This window comes from Perca fluviatilis, chromosome 10 (assembly GCF_010015445.1).
Source record: "Perca fluviatilis chromosome 10, GENO_Pfluv_1.0, whole genome shotgun sequence".
NCBI lineage: Eukaryota > Metazoa > Chordata > Actinopteri > Perciformes > Percidae > Perca > Perca fluviatilis.
In genome coordinates this window covers 25,214,815-25,232,686 of record NC_053121.1, presented here as the reverse complement: position 1 = coordinate 25,232,686, position 17,872 = coordinate 25,214,815, and the positions used below count along the sequence as shown (strand labels likewise).

The 17,872-nt window shown below is 38.6% G+C and overlaps 1 protein-coding gene across 3 annotated transcripts; it reads right to left on the bottom strand.

Annotated features, from left to right (window-relative positions):
* Nucleotides 1-1,183: 1,183 nt before the first annotated feature.
* lamp2 (lysosomal-associated membrane protein 2) lies at nucleotides 1,184-17,567 on the bottom strand. Of its 3 annotated transcripts, none has more exons than XM_039813227.1 (9): nucleotides 17,410-17,567; nucleotides 14,415-14,530; nucleotides 13,349-13,559; nucleotides 13,097-13,258; nucleotides 12,774-13,012; nucleotides 12,557-12,664; nucleotides 8,412-8,466; nucleotides 8,142-8,312; nucleotides 1,184-2,503 (listed from the first exon to the last, which is right to left on the bottom strand). In XM_039813227.1, the coding sequence occupies exons 1-9, from the start codon at nucleotides 17,453-17,455 to the stop codon at nucleotides 2,361-2,363; spliced, it is 1,251 nt and encodes a 416-aa protein (XP_039669161.1). In that variant the 5' UTR covers nucleotides 17,456-17,567; the 3' UTR covers nucleotides 1,184-2,360. The 3 variants fall into 3 exon arrangements, with proteins under 3 accessions (XP_039669161.1, XP_039669160.1, XP_039669162.1); XM_039813226.1 differs by having other exon boundaries at nucleotides 2,361-3,592; XM_039813228.1 differs by lacking the exon at nucleotides 1,184-2,503 and adding an exon at nucleotides 3,767-6,386.
* Nucleotides 17,568-17,872: the final 305 nt, after the last annotated feature.

The following is a 17,872-nucleotide window of genomic DNA, read 5'->3' as shown; positions in this document are numbered from 1 at the left end:
GGCTCATATCACGATATCGATACAAAATCGATATATTGCCCAGCTTTAATTAGTAGTTTAGTAATACTATAGTAGTTGTTCTGTTAAACCTTTGACATACATTTGGACATCCACTGTCTAACTAATTTCATGATCATTTTTATATCCTCTAAATTTATGATTGGTGTTGACAGTAGTTTTTACACATCATTTATTTGGATTTCTGTTACTGGAGTTTTGGAGAACGGTTTTGGACTTAAAAAGGGAATATACTGTATAATTCATGCGTTCTAACATAACTTTTTAAACATGAAATTAGTTGTAAAAGGCTAAGAATCTACAGCCATGCTAGCTACTCTGTGAGGCACAGTGGAGCTTTATGCTAAATGCTAACACATCTTTGTTTAGCTAGTTAGCTACTTCAGCTGAGGATGATGGGTATGTCAACAGTATTGCAGATATTTGGTGAAGATGAAGGCGCTAAAAGGATCACCAAAGTTATTAGTTCTAAGTCATCTTGACAAGGACTTCAAATGTCTGAAGCAAATTGTACGTCAATCCATCTAAGCTTATAGTTGACAAACCACAAATGTAAACCAAATGGTGACACTAAGAGGAAAAGTCCGGGGATCACCAAAGTCATTAGGATCCATCCTGTGGGGAACATGAATATTTGAAATAGGTTTTGTCCCAATCCATTCAACAGTTGTAGAGATGTTTCGGTCTGGACCAAAGTGGTAGAGCTATACCAACAGACCGAAATGTTTTCTCAACTTCATCAAATGTGTAGGCCCAGTTTGTGGCAAAGGGAAAGGTTATAACACTTACTTGGGAATTGATAATTCCAGAAGAAATATAAAAAGTATTTCAAGGAAAACAATTGGTTAATTTTGCAAATATTGTTACTTTTACAAATAGGGACCCCAAAGGGAGGCCCCCCAAACAACAAAGTATAATAAAACACAAGTTATACATCAACCGGTGTGACCTGTGTAAACTTGCATATCTGCAATAGCTGGATTGAGATTCATGCCTCTGGTTATAAAAAGCATGTTGTTATGAGCAATCAGGGCAGTTCACTCAGCAGCGTGAATGTTTTAGTTTACAACAGTTAACCTTTGAATTCAGCTTTGTCATAAGACTCGCAAGCTTCCGGTTCCTCAGCTTCACACTGAAAGGTGAACTGTTAAAAGAATGACAGTGATACAAAACAAGAACTAAACTTTATTTAATTTGTTCCCCACTTGTGTTAAACAAGCTCATCATATCACATTCTTCATCAGATGGAGACAAGCTTCAAGTAAGCAACTTAGAGGTGCACAACAGAAAGGCACGAAACCGTCGGAGGGGAGTGATCGAATGTACGAAACGGAGGGTCGTATAAATGAAATGGTGTGACTCTAATATTACTCATGACCTTCATAGTGCTCATGCTGTTAATGTTACTGTACTATCTCATGGAGGGAAAATAATGTACATTATCTCAAGGAGAGAAAATAATGTACATTCAACATAATTTAATCCCTGTGACCAATGTAGGTTTAAATTTAAACCAGGTCGCCAAAATATCCGTTTGTTAAACTTTTGAATTAACATAGGATTATAACGGAACAACACTGTAATTAATTCACCAAATGCTCAATTGTAAATCTTTTAAGAAGTGTAAGTTTAAAGAAAATAAATCAGCCTAACACGAGTGACAGAAACATAAAACATTACACATCTCCCAAAAAACTAAAATAAACTGGTCCCAATTCTGGTAAAGTGTCTTAGTTCGTGTCCCTTTCATCAAACAACAATTTAATGACTATATGTGCAGCAGGTAGTGTTTCATTTAGGTGTACATTTATGTTACATAAAAGGTTAAAATAATGTCAAAACATTGGCGTTTGGGATGTGAATGACAACAGTGGAGCTTGCTCGTTACATTCACGTCATCAAAAATGAATGTCATTCATTCTATACAAGAGAGTAATTTACACATACACTATTATACAGCACAGAAACCGAGAGGGGAAAAAGCCTCTCTGGGGCGGGAGGAGCGAGGTCTCTCTGGGGGAGGAGGTGGACGGCTAATCACAGCCATAAATTGAATTTATTCAAAACATGCAATCTACAATCAAACAATGCAATATTGATCATAAATGTTTTGGTACTTAGTTCAGTCATTGGCATCAAAGCAAAAACAACGAAAACCTTTGGGGGTGGTTGCTGGGATCAATTTTAAACGGTGTACGAGAAATAAGCCAAAGGTTATTTTTAGGCAGACAGAAATGAGCGGGAAATTTGGGATGCTTTTCGATGCACTGACGGGCAGGGAAGGTGTTTTTAAGAGCTGTGAGGGTTGAAAGGGTGCGAGAGGCAGAAGCAGCTGGGTTGGATTATACAGACTGGTAGCCAGTACGACTCTTCCTCCGGCCAATGAGGTAAGAGATAAGCACAAGGATGATTAGGAAGCTGAGAGCCACGCCCACTGCAATGGGCACCAAAAAGCTCAAATCAGAGTCCAGGAAGCATTCCTCAGCTGACAGACAGACAGAAAGAGAGACAGACAGATAGGAGACAGACAGCTGGTTAGTGGTTTTAGTCAGTAGAAAACTTTACTCAGAGCGGAAATTAGGATTACAGTCCACAAAGAGTTAAAGAAAAAACAGGCAGAGCAGCAGGAAATGAGATCAGAACCTACAAAGTTTAGAGATTAGATAAAAGGGATATTAAATATTCTAAAGACACAAAAAAGAAATTACTCAAGTGGTTATTACTTATTAGTCCCTATTAACATTAACGTTAGGCAGGATCAGCAACAAAACTTAAAAAGGAACAGACCGACATTTTGGGAACTACGCTAATGCTCTTATGCGGAAAGTCAAATCAATACCATTCTTTCAGTTAAATACATTCACCTGCAGTGTCACAAATACTCCAAAAGTATTCTTTATATAATCAGACTTTGATCCATTCAGTCAATTAACATTTGAAAAATCTATAAGACCTGTTTCATCAAATTATTTAATGGCCATTCAAGACTTTTTGGCACATGCAGCCAATGAGTCATAAGAATAAATAGGGAGCCATTTTGGTCACTGCGCTGGGCCAAGAAACAGTCCTGTAAAACCCAACACTTACATTTTACACCACTGATTTTGAATGGACATGTTGCATGCTTTAGAGTTGATTTATGCTAGCCAAGCTGTTTACCCCATTTTCAGCCTTTGTGCTAAGCTAAGCTAACCGGCTGCAGCTTCATATTTACCTTTTAGACATGAGAGTGGTATCAATGTTCTCATCTAACTTTTCCCAAAACATCAATCAATTCCTTTCCGAACACAGTTAGGAAGTCAACAGCACTAAACACTACATGGAAACGTGAATACAACACATTGGTAATTTTTCACAATTAGTCAAAGGCAGCGATTCCCTGTCTACCCTTTGAAGAGCTTAGATCTAAATGAGGAAAGTTTAACTACGAACTATAAAGACTCGTAGCTGGTAGCCATGTTTCTCTTTCTCCCGATGAAATAGGCCAGCAGAACAATAAGAATGAGAACAAGCAGGGCAACTCCGACAGCTATGGGAACAAGGAAGCTCTCCGCATCAGCCTGGCAATCCTCAGCTAGACGGGAGTGAAGAGAGCAGAAAGGTGAATGTCTTATATGTTGAACAGCAGAATTGAAATAAAAAAATATTAATGGTTAAGGCATGAACGGCTGAAAGAAAGACGTAGCCTGCTAACTGACTCAAAGATGCCCCCAAGTATTCAAAGCAGGAATAACCATTTACTCAGGTGTCCAAAGCAGCAACGCATTTTTATTTCCATAAATCTTAAAAGACTAAAAGCTCCACTTTAGTCTGACACACAATTTATAATCCAATGTTTTATAGCTAACAGCTTGAGTGAATGGAGATGAAATCTGTAATTACTTCTTTCCACATAACACACATTAATTCATTTTTAACTAGATGGTCTTGCGGCACAAATTCCCTTTACTTAACATGTATGTGCAATGTCCTCAAAGTTATCAAAATGATATCTTAACTGTATTAGCAATTATTGAATGAACAAAACAAAACTATCATTAAGCAAGGCACAGTCGTCATGATAAACCTGTTAGATGATTTATTGAGAACAAGGGAGATGAACGTTGAGAAAATGTCTAACACATACATTTATACCAGTGCTGCAAAACCATCTTCATAATTAAGGCAACAGAGTTTGTACAAAGCTGAAATACACAAGACAGCAACAATCACAAGCAAAAATCAAAGCTCGTATTTGATTAGGAACTATTACTCACACACATGTACAATGTCCTGGGAAAGCTAACTTTATAAGCAACTAAAAAAATGCAACTATTTCTGCCTGCTTTGCTCCAGTACTTAAGAGTTGGAACAAGGCTAACAGTACACTGCACTCTGCTCAAATTAAGCAACAATACACAGCTCCTACCATGTGTACCACTGGCTTTCTAATATTACAGAAATACACATTCTGGGGACTGCCTTCATCCCTGATACTGCATCAATGCAACCTGCACTAATTCCCTGACTTCAAAGCTCCTGAAAACCTGCTTCCAGCTTCTTACTATGAGCGACTACGTGAAAACACAACTTTCTGCCAACAACTTTGTCTATTTCACACGAGATTATATCACTTACTTCACTGGTTTTCCTCACTTTTTAAAGACCGATGCGGGGTTGTTTTGTTCTTTTCCAGTACTCGAACAAAAAAAAGATCAAACCACACCCACAAGGTCCTGATGGAGCAAATACGCTGAGCTTTTAAAGAAAATACCATTAAAGCCAATATCACAAAACTGTTCCTGTGTTATACTCTTCATGAAATACCACAGGTCACTTTCTGAACTTTACCTTTGATTGTTGCTCGTTCAGTAATTATATTTAATGTTACAGAGAAATACTTCAGATTAACGTTTTCAGGGGCTTTAAGGTGCCCTGATCCAGCTGCAGCCCTCAAAGCTCAGGCCAAGCCCACGCCTATACACAGGTGAGATAATGTAAATCAGTCTCAACATAATGCAAAAATGTGAAGAGTGCCTTAGTGCATTTATATGTAAATAGCCTCATGAAAGCAAACATCTACACAACATAACTCTCCCTTTTCTAAACCTAATGCCAAAATGTATTGTGTGAGAAAAAAAACAAAAAAAACAGTTGACCTTTTTTTCCCTCAGATTTATTCTCTGACTGGAGCATGTGCAAATATAAGAGACCTTTTAAAACAGCAGACATTTTGACATGGTACAGCAGGCAAAGCACAGGTGTAATTAATAACACTAACGACGATTTGTCACTGAAATGTAAGTGGGCCATCTTAATGTCATTAGTTCCACCTGGACTTGTATGGCTTTGATGCCGAAATGTCCTCCATGAAAAAGGTCTATTCATTTTAAACAATTTCATTTTACATTCCAAATAGGATTTGAGCCGCATAATCAGGACAATAATTCCAATGTTTCTCCTGCTCTACAGGGGCAAACATGGTGTTAAAGCATATTTTCCTTGACTACTTTCAAAATGGAGTAGACTTTCATCCTTGTAAATGAATTTCTGGGAATAAAGAAAGCTGATTCATCATCTTTCTTTGATTGGTGGAAAAATGCTGTTGAAAATGATCATTCCTTTATGTCTTAATGCAAATAATTATGGGGATGAACAGTTGAACCATAAAAGGAAGTAAAAACAAAAATGTGCACAAAGATAAAATAACAACAAAATCAAACAAAAAGGGAATGTCTGCAGAGCAAGTGCAAGATCCTACAGCAACCAATTTAAATGGTCACATCTTGTGCTAAAAATGCGTCAAACTAATTAATGTCCAGAGGCTTTTGTAAATGTTGAAGTGTACTGTACCTGTGTAGAAACCTGTCAAGTGATTATAACTACTTAAATAAAAAAAAAGGTTGTATGGATGTTGCACTTGCTCATTAACAACAAAAAAGGAAAGACAAGACATCCAGAAAACAACAAAAAAGAAACACAAAACATTGGGGGTAGACAAGTTTGGTCCTTGGAAAAAAAAAAATAATAATGAAAATGAATTTTCACTCCTTATTATAGTATCATTAATGCTCCATGTGCATTTCATGTCCCATAACGGCCAATAACTTCAATACTGCATCTCATGTTTTCCCAGCAGAGACTTTAGTTTAGATTTAGATTTTTTTAAGTTATTTGCCAATTAAACAATTGCATACGAAACCCAAGGACCAGGCTTGGGAACCCCGTGATATTGATTGCAAACTGGATTTAAAGTGTCTGATATCCAACGTAAGTCTTTCTTCGACCAATCACATAAGCAATCACTACAATGAGAATCAAGCCGGCCAGAGCAGCCCCAACAATGATTGGGATTAAGATGCTGGTGTCATCCAAAGAACATTCATGGGCTGCAGATAAAAAGAGAGCCAGTCAACAGGTGGAACAGTGATTTTCTGATTAACAACACAGCAGGATAGCAGTTCAGATTATTTGCCATCAGCTGTGCCAAAATACAACACTTAAAAAAGCTGCCACATGAAAATAAACATCTTTTGAATCAGCGTTGCCAGATGGGAAATGTTACAACTATCGTAACAGAGCCTACAAATTATCGTATTTTAAGGAAACTTTACCGTACGCAAATCAATAACCACAAGAACAAATAGGTGTAAATGTGTAATTTTACAAAAAAAATAATTTAAATAATTTTTTGACACGCTTACATATCTACACACAAGGTTTTTTTTTTAAAGAAAGCTGACGTAGCTATGATGCATGAAAGGGGGTGTGTGTCCATCCATTTTTTGTATGTACTATTACAAATTAAATTACAAGACAGCACAACTAGAAGCCTGTTCGTATTCTGCATGAAAACTTACTGGTGCACTCAAAACAACTCGAACACAGGATGCCTTAGTGAGAAAATTCAAGCTCCACCTCGCCGTTTGTGGCTGCTACATCTTCCGCCAGTGGGCCAGATGCAGAGGTCAAATTATCTGCCATTATGGTACTTATGGTACTGGCATTATTGATAATACAGCGTACAGGAGGGCAAAATTTGCGTAAATCTGGCAATGCTGTTTGGAATGATAGTGATGAACTTTATACAAATGAAGACATGCTGCAAGAGGTAATTTGGGTGTTTTTGAAGTGATCAGGACGATTGACATCAGCTTCGGATGGACTTGATTATAAATGGGAATGTATCTTTTGAAGATTTAAAGCAGTGGTTCCAAAACTGTGGTCAGGACCCCTTAAAGGACAAATCGAACCTAGGGGTTAATAACACATGTGTACCGAGTTGACCGTTCTCTGGGACATGTTTTCATGCTAATCGAATGTGACCAGTTTTATTGCAAACCGAATTAGCTTATAAAGCTAGTCGTCGAGAAAGAGGGTAAAGTAAAAAGAAATCGCGATTTCTATACCACTAACAAGGCTCAAAATACAAACCGTTCACGTATACAGGCGGGTGCCATCTTGGGAAAACAGTCATGACTCGTTGTTCGACTGGTTTTCCCAAGATGGCGCCCGCCTGTATACGTGAACGGTTTGTGCTAAAAGTGGTCACATTCGATTAGCATGAAAACATATCCCAGAGAACGGTCGACTCGGTACACATGCGTTATTAACCCCTAGGTTCATTTTGTGCGGGATTTGTCCTTTAAGTAGTCCCAAAAAAATCTTAAGGGAACCAAATTTTCCTCCAATTTCTGCATTTTTCTTTTCTTGTGAAATACTGGATACGTTCCCCTCTTCTAGAAACCCTTCAGATGACTTGTGATGGACCATGAGCAGACATTGCTTCATTTTAGGGGAACGCAAGCCAAAAACGTTGAAAACCACTAATTTTAAGTGTGTATAATCAAACACTTTCCATTGGTTGTCATTAGGTTAATGTGAAGTAAAACTTAGCTTTTACTGAGGATGAGTGGCGGCAGTCTGTGACTTCTTTTTGAGCTCCAAAACAAAATCAGTGCTACTGATCACTGTAATGCCATGTTTCCACTGCATATATGTTATATTATTATATAACATATATGCCAGTACCGGTACAAACTGACAATATACCTCATCAGCCCCCCCCGACTCTAAATCTGAAACAGTTGGGTCAGGGTCTGGTCAGTGGAGTCTGTTTTAAGAGACATTAAAGAATAACCTACCTGTGCTGAAAACACCATTCTTGACTCCAAATGGCTGTACTTGAAGGTCAAAGGTGTAGAGGGCGAGTGGGCTGGTGATGGTGTAGTTCTGCTCCTTGTTACACATGTAAGAGGTGCCGACAGCTGCCTCCCACAGACTCAGGTTGGTGTTTGCTTCAGAAAACAACACACCTTGAAAGAAACACCGACATAAAAGAAAAACTCAACATTAGCTTGCTTCTCCGTGTGGATTCTGGGTAGATGGTGGGTATATATGATACATTGAATTACCAGAGCTAGTCTTTCCCGTGATGTTCAGAGCATGTAGGCGGAATTTCTTTGTGTCCTGTTAGACAGAAAATAGACACAGAAAAATATGCATCAAAATAATTTATTTTGAACAAATTAAATTTCACAAAATCCCACCTAGCAGCTATCTCAATTACTGAAGGCTAACACAGACTCTGCATCCAGAACATCCAGGATACATACATCTCCCTTTTCTCTGTTCAGGGACGAGGGTTACCTAGAGTGAACAGTTTACATTTTGTTGCATCCTCTCTGGATGTCATCAAATATCTTATATTATCCAACAAACCAGGGCTCGACAGTAAAGGTTGCCTGGTTGCCCTTGGCAACCACATTGAGTCAATTGGCAACCGTTTCGTGATGTCTGGTTGCCCCCTTTGGCGACCACCTGTTCAATATTTATTCATATATTTAGTCTATTTTTAATATATAAAAACAAATAAAAACCTAGAAAATCTTATTTCAAAAGAAGTCAATATTTTATTTGGTTGTCTCCGTAAAGTTTAAACACTATGTTCGTGCGCAACACAACATTTCAGCTGTTGTGCGACCACTTTCCACACGCGCGTTTGACGTGAAAAGATACAGGCAATGCAATTTTCTGTTGACGTTAATGACGCATGTTAAAATCCGGTACCAATACGGCACCGGTGCCCGGTATCTACCGGACAGAATAGCAACGCGGATTTCGGTGCCACCTAGCTAAATGTCAGCGCTGCTCTCCGACGCTCCGAAAAAGACGTTAAAGGCAACAGAAGCATCGCTGCATGTCAAACAGACTAATAACAGGTTACACAACTAATTATTAAAATACAAATATTTGAATACATAATATGCACACATATTCATGTTAACAAAAAAAAACACAAACACACATAGGGATTATAAGTTTGTTTCAAGCTGATTTTAGTGTATTTATTGTCACAATAACCAGTAACCTTTCAACTTCATCTCTATTTCACACTGACCTGAGTCAACTGTAACACCCCCAACTGATTAGGAGTGCATGAAAACTAGTTAGTAATAGAAATGTCTAAATGGATAGCTAAAATTAATGGATACATGGTTAGCTTCTGACACTCTGTTAGTAGTATGACTGCAAATTAGACCAAACTTACTGTAAAAAAAAAAAAAAAAAAAACAGGAAAAAATGCCTAAACATGAAAAGTATGTGTCGTATCAATACACGTGCCATTGATCCACTACAGTCACTGCGTTTTCTTTGCAACCGAAAAAGGTTAGGAACCACTGATCTATAATTGACAAATTGCCTTTGATCAAGGCTGAAGACCCTACGGCTCCATTCTGGGGCCTATTCTGTTCAACATCTACATGCTTCCGCTAGCTCAGATTATGGAAAACAAGAAGTTACCATAGTTATGCGAACGACACACAAATTTACATAACCTTATTGCCAGGGGACTATAGTCCAATACAAAAACTGAGTAACTACATTGATGACTGGATGTGGCAGAACTTTCTTAAATTGTATGAAGAAAAAAACTGAGGTTTTTGGAGCAAAAGAGGAACGATTAAAATTGAGCGCTCAGCTTCAATCGACAATGTTAAAAACAGACAAAGCCAGAAATTTTGGTGTAGACTCAGACCTAAATTTCAACAGCCACATTAAGACAATTACAAAGTCAGCCTTATCACCTTAAGAATATATCAAGGGTTAAAGGACTTATGTCTCAGCAGGATTTGGAAAAACTAGGGCTGAGACGATTCCTCGAATAATTCGATTACAAAAAATCCTCGATGCAAAATGACTTGCCTCGAAGCTTCGTTAAATCAATGTTACCAACGTATCGCTGACGGACGGTGTTTCCGCACGGAGCATTATTATGGTCGCATACCAGACGCGGCTCATTCTGCTGCTGGCGACACATGCCGGAGCGTAAATAGCGAGGGGCTAAGAGAAGAGACAGGCTGGAGAAAACGACAAAAAGTGTCCAAAGTTTGGAATCAGTTCAAAACGTAATTAAAACTCTGTACAGTGAGTCTACTGCAAAATCAAACTAGCTTACCACGATAATAGCACAACGTCAGTGCTTCAGCATCTCAACAGAAAACATGGAGTCTAACTTAATCATCCATTCCACGAAGAGGACCCGACAAAAGTAAATAACAGAGTCGTATGGACGATGAAACTACACCAAACACAACGACTACCAAAATCAAAGACAAGATCTGATCTTAAGAGCTGACGCGTTGACTATCCCTTCAAATCTCTCTCTCTCTCTCCCTCTCTCCCTCTCCCTCTCTCTCTCTCTCTCCCTCTCTCTCTCTCTCTCTCTCCCTCTCTCTCTCTCTCTCTGAAACAGAGCTGTGTGACATTATAATCAAATATAAATGAAAATAGGTTGAGTCTAACTAATATTTACATATAGGCCTACTGTATATACAGATCAGTCTCAGGTTGAAACTTGTAGTTCTGAAAGTTAAGTTGCACAACTTAATGTAATGTTTGTGTATGTTTAATGTATGCCTTAGTTTGAGGTTGATATTTGAAAAAAAATAAAAAAATCTTTAAAAACAATGTAATATGGCACTTAAATGCACTTAATATGTTTAGTTTTTGAGAGATGATATTGTCAGCAATGTAGGCAATACAAATGTTTTTATCCGAAAATGTAGCTTTTTTCCCTAGTTTGGGTTGTTTAAAAACGCAAAAAAAATTATCCGATTAATCAATTGATAAAGTGCTAGATTAATAGATTACAAAAAGAATTGATAGCTGCAGCCCTACTTTTATCTTCAGTAGACTCGACTACGACTGTACGGTTTACAGGTCTCCCTTAAAAAAAAAAAAAAATCAAAAGCAGACAGCTGCAGCTGATTCACAACGCTGGTGCTCGAGTCCTCACTAAGACCAAGAAAGTGGATCACATTACCCCAGTTCTGAAGTCTTTGCACTGGCTTTCTGTCCCTCAAAAAAAAAAAATACTTTTGCTGGTTTATAAATCACTAAATGGTTTAGGGCCAAAATACTTTTTACTAATTTCTGATCTGCTGCTACACTATAAACCACCCAGACCTCTCAGGTCGTCTGGGACAGGACTGCTTTCTGTCCCCAGAGTCAGAACTAAACAGGGAGAAGCAGCGTTCAGTTTTTATGCTCCACATATCTGGAAGAAACTCCCAGAAACCTGCAGGTCCGCCGCAACTCTCATTTCTTTTAACTCAAGGCTGAAGACCTTTCTTTAAATAATTGTTCATTTCTTATACTGCACTGTAACTTTGATCGGTTTTTAAATTTGTTTTTAACTCATACCTGCCAACATTTGGTTTTCAAAATGCGGGAGATTTGTGAATGTAAGATCCGCTGCGTTTTAATGTGCTGGGTAATGTCATTTTTCCCACCGTGCACTACATTAAAATCAATGTGACACACCTTACAAAAAGTGTGGAGATTGTCGAGATGACTAGGTAAGATGTATGTAAATAGTTGCGCCCAACACTGTCGAAATTTACATCTATATTTTGATTTCTTTGCGGGAACACCGCCTTCACCTGCCTTTTAAAAATTTATTTATTTATTTATTTATTTTTTATTTATTTATTTATTTTTATTTTTTTTAAATCGGCTCGTTTTCCGGTCTGAACTTTCCGTAATGCTTGCACAGAGACCAACTGCGCAACTGGGTTATGGGTTGCCAGGTTGAGGTGACAAACGCGTTGAAAATTGTATATGGTGTGTGGATTGTGTAAATAGGATGAGTTTCATACAAGATATGGCAACTGGTCAACATTAGACAAACATATTGGTCTGATTATTTATAAAGGAGTTTGGGCCATGCAAATTACGGGAGTTTCCCGGGAGAAATAACAAACTGGGAGGGGTCCGGGAGAGAGGGCTAAAAAAACGGGAGAAACCCGGGAAAAATGGGAGTGTTGGCAGGTATGTTTTAACTGCTCTTAAATGTTTTATGTAAAGCACTTTGAATTGCTCTGTTGCTGAAATGTGCTATATAAATAAAGCTGCCTTGCCTTGGCTTTGATGTTGCCCAAAATGTTTAAAAAAAATTGGAAATACAACAGAAAATTCTTGGTTATCATTATCTTAAAAGTTTAAAACTGTCTTTAAATACTAAGAAAATGTGACCAAGCAGGTTTATCAAACTTACATTGGTGAAAGTGAGCATGATGGTCATTGTGTTGGACATCAGTATCAGCTCACTGCTGTTGACTCCACATGATCCAGAGACTTTGGTCCCGTTTGGATCAAAGTTCATCTTGGGAAGGGAAGAGAATCGAATCAAATCAGCAAAAGGACTACGGAAGATCATCTGTACATCATCTGGAAAACAAGGTTACGTTATAATTTTGTGTTTATGAACATACCTCTTCTTGCTTGAAACCAATCCGCAGGCCAATGTTGGCTATCAGACAGGCTGTGCTGTTTTCATCATGCTTGATGCTGTACTTCCCAGTGGTGGGCGTGGGGAGGGTGGGGGTCGGGGTGGTTGTGGGAGAAGGGGCAATGGTAGTGGAGTTCGTGACTGGAGCCGCAGTGGTAGTACTGGGGGCATGAGTGGTAGGGGCAACAGTAGTTGTGGGTACATCGGCAGGACAAGAAGTAACTGTGTGAAAGAATAGACAACAAATGTAAACAGGAGAGAAATATTAGAAGCAGGATGAAATGTGACGCTGCATCATGCACTTACTGTTTTCACTTGTGCGGTTGTTACTGACAAAAGCCTGTATGAGCACGTTCCACAGTGTCTGGTTGACCTTATCGGCTTCGATCATGTCTTTACTCTTGCATGAGTAGCAGGTGTCCACTCCTACATCTGTTATGCGAGGCTTCACGGCAACAGTTTCGGTTTCTAAAAGAAATTCAAAAACCCATCAGCATCAGTACAAGGCCTGTGAATCATGTGTGTATTTCTGATTGCACAGTGAGGTGTAGAGGTTACCGTTTAATACAGAATTAGGGAAGACGGTTGTGTCGCTGAGGTTGTAGGAAAATATGATGGTGTCTGCCTGGTACATTTTTCCATTGATGGTGAAGTTCACACTCCAGGAGTGACCTTCTCCAAAATTAAGCTTCAACGTTGAGCTTGTGGCACCACATGTACTTTCATCTGTTGTGACTTTAGTTGGAAGTTCAAACTCGACTGTTGCACTCTAAAAGAGAGCAGATTGTAAACCATATTTAATGACATTATACAAGTTCGATGTCAAACTGTTTAAAAGTAAACTTCAGAGACCACAAGGGAAAAAAAACTTTACTTAGCAGAGTTTTAGTTCCTGGGACAGATACACTGATGCTGAAGCATATTTTAATTCATGCAAAGTATCTGCCACCAAACAAGTCAGAGCACTCATCTAAAGCACTTCCCCTGTAAACATAGCATTAACATTATTCCAATAAGCCAAGGAGTGATAGACAGCTTATATGAAAGATCCATTACAATGTCATTCATTTTGGTGAACTGCTTTCTATAGCCCAACCATTCACTAGTGAAAAGACAGGACAAACCAAATTGCAGAATATTACATTACATGTCGTTTAGCTGACGCTTTTATCCAAAGCAACTTACAATCGCTATATATGTCAGAGGTCACACGCCTCTGGAGCAACTAAGGGTTAAGTGTCTTGCTCAGGGACACATTGGTTGATATATCACAGTGGGATTCAAACCTAGGTCTCCCACACCAAAGGCATGTGTCATATCCACTGCGCCATCACCATCCCAGAATGTGCACCAGGAAAACACACTAACTGAAATGCTGAATAGCAACAAAAAAAAAAGCTATTTCCTTTGTAGTGACTCCCCTTATTTCCCCTTTCCATGATGACATTTGCTTCCACAAGAGTTGTGTGATAGTCACGCTGTTGAGGCGGCCTGATAAGAGCTGAGCTGCTTTGCTCTATTGGCAAACTTCATAAGGTTACTGTGTAGCCTGATGTACTAAATATAAAACACAGACGGTCTTAGTAGAACACTGAGGTTATTAGGACTAAGACCAGACACTCACCTTATTGTCAGCTACTTCATATGAGACTGAAAAGTTGACCATTAGATTGGCAAAGAGGCATAACTGGTTGTCTTTGTCTACGACAGTCACCTCAGTGCCATGTGACAGCTGGAACGCTGAAAAGAAAACGAAAAATGACTCCAGTTGGAACTTAATAGGTTACTCTCTTCACTAAAAGTATAGTTGCAAAAAGTGGAAACTCATGGGCACTACATATGAAGTCTATCTGTTCAAATATGAGAGACCCACACATTTTTTGGCAAACAACCAGTCAGTAGCACCATCCTCCAGCTGACATCGGATAACCTCCACAGCCAAAGTGCCATGTACTAAAATACAACTTGATCAGGAATATTGTGAACAGGCTGTAAATATCCTAGGTCACCTGCCACATAAGTGTAATTAAGAGCTATCTATTTATTATGTACAGAAGAGTTACATGACCCCAAGTTGACTGAAGTGGACAAGAAAACACTATAGTAATATTTTACAATGACAGTGCAGAAATGTTCAGTCCTACTTGCAGAACAAAGGCCTGAACCTTTCTACTGGCTCTAAGAAATTGTATACAATTAACAGAAGGGAGGCCAAGGGCCATTCAGATTTACTACATGGTTTTTACCAGTATGCATTATCGTCAACTCAAGCTGCCTGCCACAATCTCCAAGTATCATAAATTTATAAAAGCACCTGACATGAACTCAAACTCACACAGATGTGTGTGATCTTGTTATAAAAGTCCTGTATTTGTACTGAAGGGCTGGGTTGTAGGACATAACATCAACTACACTTTAGGCTGACAATATTTCGTCATCACTTGAAAATATTCTTTTCTCACACATATTTTGGTACATTGAAATCACAGCTATCACAATTTGTGACCCTGTCTTTGGAAACATTATTTTGTAAACGCCTATCAAAAGCATTGCGTTATCATGTGCGATAAAAACATTTGCAGTGGAAACATAGCTGAAATTCCTAAGGTCACAGAATGTTATGTATGTCAGCATTAGAGATTAACTTTCAAGAAAAACGCCCTATAAGCAAAATATAACCTTTGTGATAAAATGTTAGCTTAATCACAGCACATAAAGTGGTGTGAACGTAACGTAACATTAGCTAGCTAAGAATTGACAGTGGATTCCTCGTTTAAAACAGTTATCTGAAATAAAAGTGATCTTATAGCAATGGCTGTTTCCCTTTTAAAGAGATACGCCAGAACGATGCACACACCACAGCACAAGCATAAGGGTACATCCACACTAGATCAGTCGGTCCGGCTATTCGCCATAGGGTTGTACGCCGTTGAGTGTCATTTAAATGGCCCATTTGTGTGATGTCCTGTTATGTTCTCCCCCCCCCCCAATGTAGCACAAGTAGACTTTATATTTCACAATTACTGTTTTCCAGAAGTTCATTTATAGATCGTCATTGTCGACCTCACATATGGGCGGCTTTATTTCCACTCTGTGTGTTGCTGTGCTCAAACTCCTTTCGCTTTGGGAAAAAAACAAACTTCGAGCTAGCAAGATACATGCTGAAAATAAGTTTTGAAGAACATTTGGATCGTGCAATAAGGCAGGCCTGCTTGGTCCTTTTTGGGGAATAATTGTAAAGATTTACAAAAAATATGTTTAAGGCATTTACTATGTAACTGGGACATTGCTATGGACAAAGTACACACAGCGATACACTGGTAAGAGCAAATTACATTTAACCATGTATCCAGCTAATTAAATAGCTCACATTACTGCACCGTCTCTGCATCCGGAGCTTAGCGCTGCCCAAGACGATTGTGATTGGTTTAAAGAAATACAAACAACCAATACGTTTTTTCTCCTATCCTAGAATATAGCTATGTGTGGCGTAGCCATAAAGGAAACGGTCAGTTGTTACACAAACTCCTGGGCAGGCAAGTACTTGTGTTACGTTTTTTACCCTCATAGTTTTGTAAGTTTTCTTGTGGCAGCGATGAAGTAGGGATGTTTATTTTTACCGCCTTAAAAACGGATTGACCGTTGGTTAAATGATTAGAAAATGCAGTGTGACATTGAGTTGCGTTTTGTCAAAACTTGAATATGTCTCCACTTTTCACTGCTGCGTTTTTTTCAGCCCCCATCGCCAGCCTAACTACTAACTATATTATTATTATTATTATTATTATTATTATTATATAGTGCGTTACGCTTAGTGCAGTATCAGAGTACAAATGGAACGCTAAATCCTCACAATGGCATAAGTAAGGCCACTTACGTAGAGCCTACGTACAACCATAAAGCAGCCTTTACTGTAAACTGCCAAACGTTTGCTAATGCTAACTATTTTAGTCGTGTTTTATTTTGCGTCAACTGGGGTTTAGCTACCATGTTTACTCTCTTAACATTTGTGTGTGTGGCTAACGTTATTTAGCAGCGGACATGACTCAGATGGTTTTATCGTTAACGTTACCTCAAACTTGAGCTTCAAAACAAGTGTTATCTAACAAGTAAGCTAACGGCTAAGGTTGACTGACCAACACATTATGAAAAGGCAGTAATGTTATAACGTTAAAGCTGACTGTACATGTGCATGGTTCTATTCTTACACATCGGCATGAAAAGAAAAATAGCAAAGGTGAGGGGAAATGTAACGTTAGTCCCATGAGCTGCACACAGCGACGCTCCAGTTTGATGTTGTTGACGTAGGTAACAATTAGCAATACAGCTAGCTTCATTAGCATAACATCACGACTGGAACGAACAGCCGATGATGGGTTGGTTTTAAGGCCTGTGAAGTTAGCGTATATTCACCCTCAGCACATTTATGTATATAGCTATAATTTAAGGCCACAGACAAATAAGACATCTTCTTAATCTCCAGAGCAGCATTTAGCCTGAACCCAGTGGCACCAGGCCCGAAGTGTCCCATGAGTTTAATCACTTCGCAGAAACATATAGCGATCATTTTCTCACTTTTCGCATTTGATTTAAAGACTAATTAATGTGATGACACATACCAATTCCAAGGGTGAGGAATAAAACAAATGTAGCATATCGAGACATGATCGCCCAGGATTTTAGAGTGTCCACCGGAGAGAAGATGAAGAAACCGACAGGGACGCTCAGTCAGCGGTGTTTGGGATGACGCCGACAGTACCAGGAAATGGAAGTCATATGACAGATCTCAAACCAGAAGGTGTGGACTCAAATCTCTCTCCCCCTTTTACCCATGCTTTTACCACACAGTTAATTAGTTTACTGTATCCATTTTCAAGCCTCACGAGAATGTGAATGTTGTATAGCTTTAGGCAAAAAAAATGCTTACTAATGGGCTACTTTCATACAAGACATTAAGATTTTTTTTTTTTAAGTTTAAAAATCAATGATTCATAAAATAAACCGGATTGACAGTTCTTTTAAATAAAGGCTAAATCATTGTATGACGCTGCCTTTTATTAAACACGTAGTTGTTCATTTGTA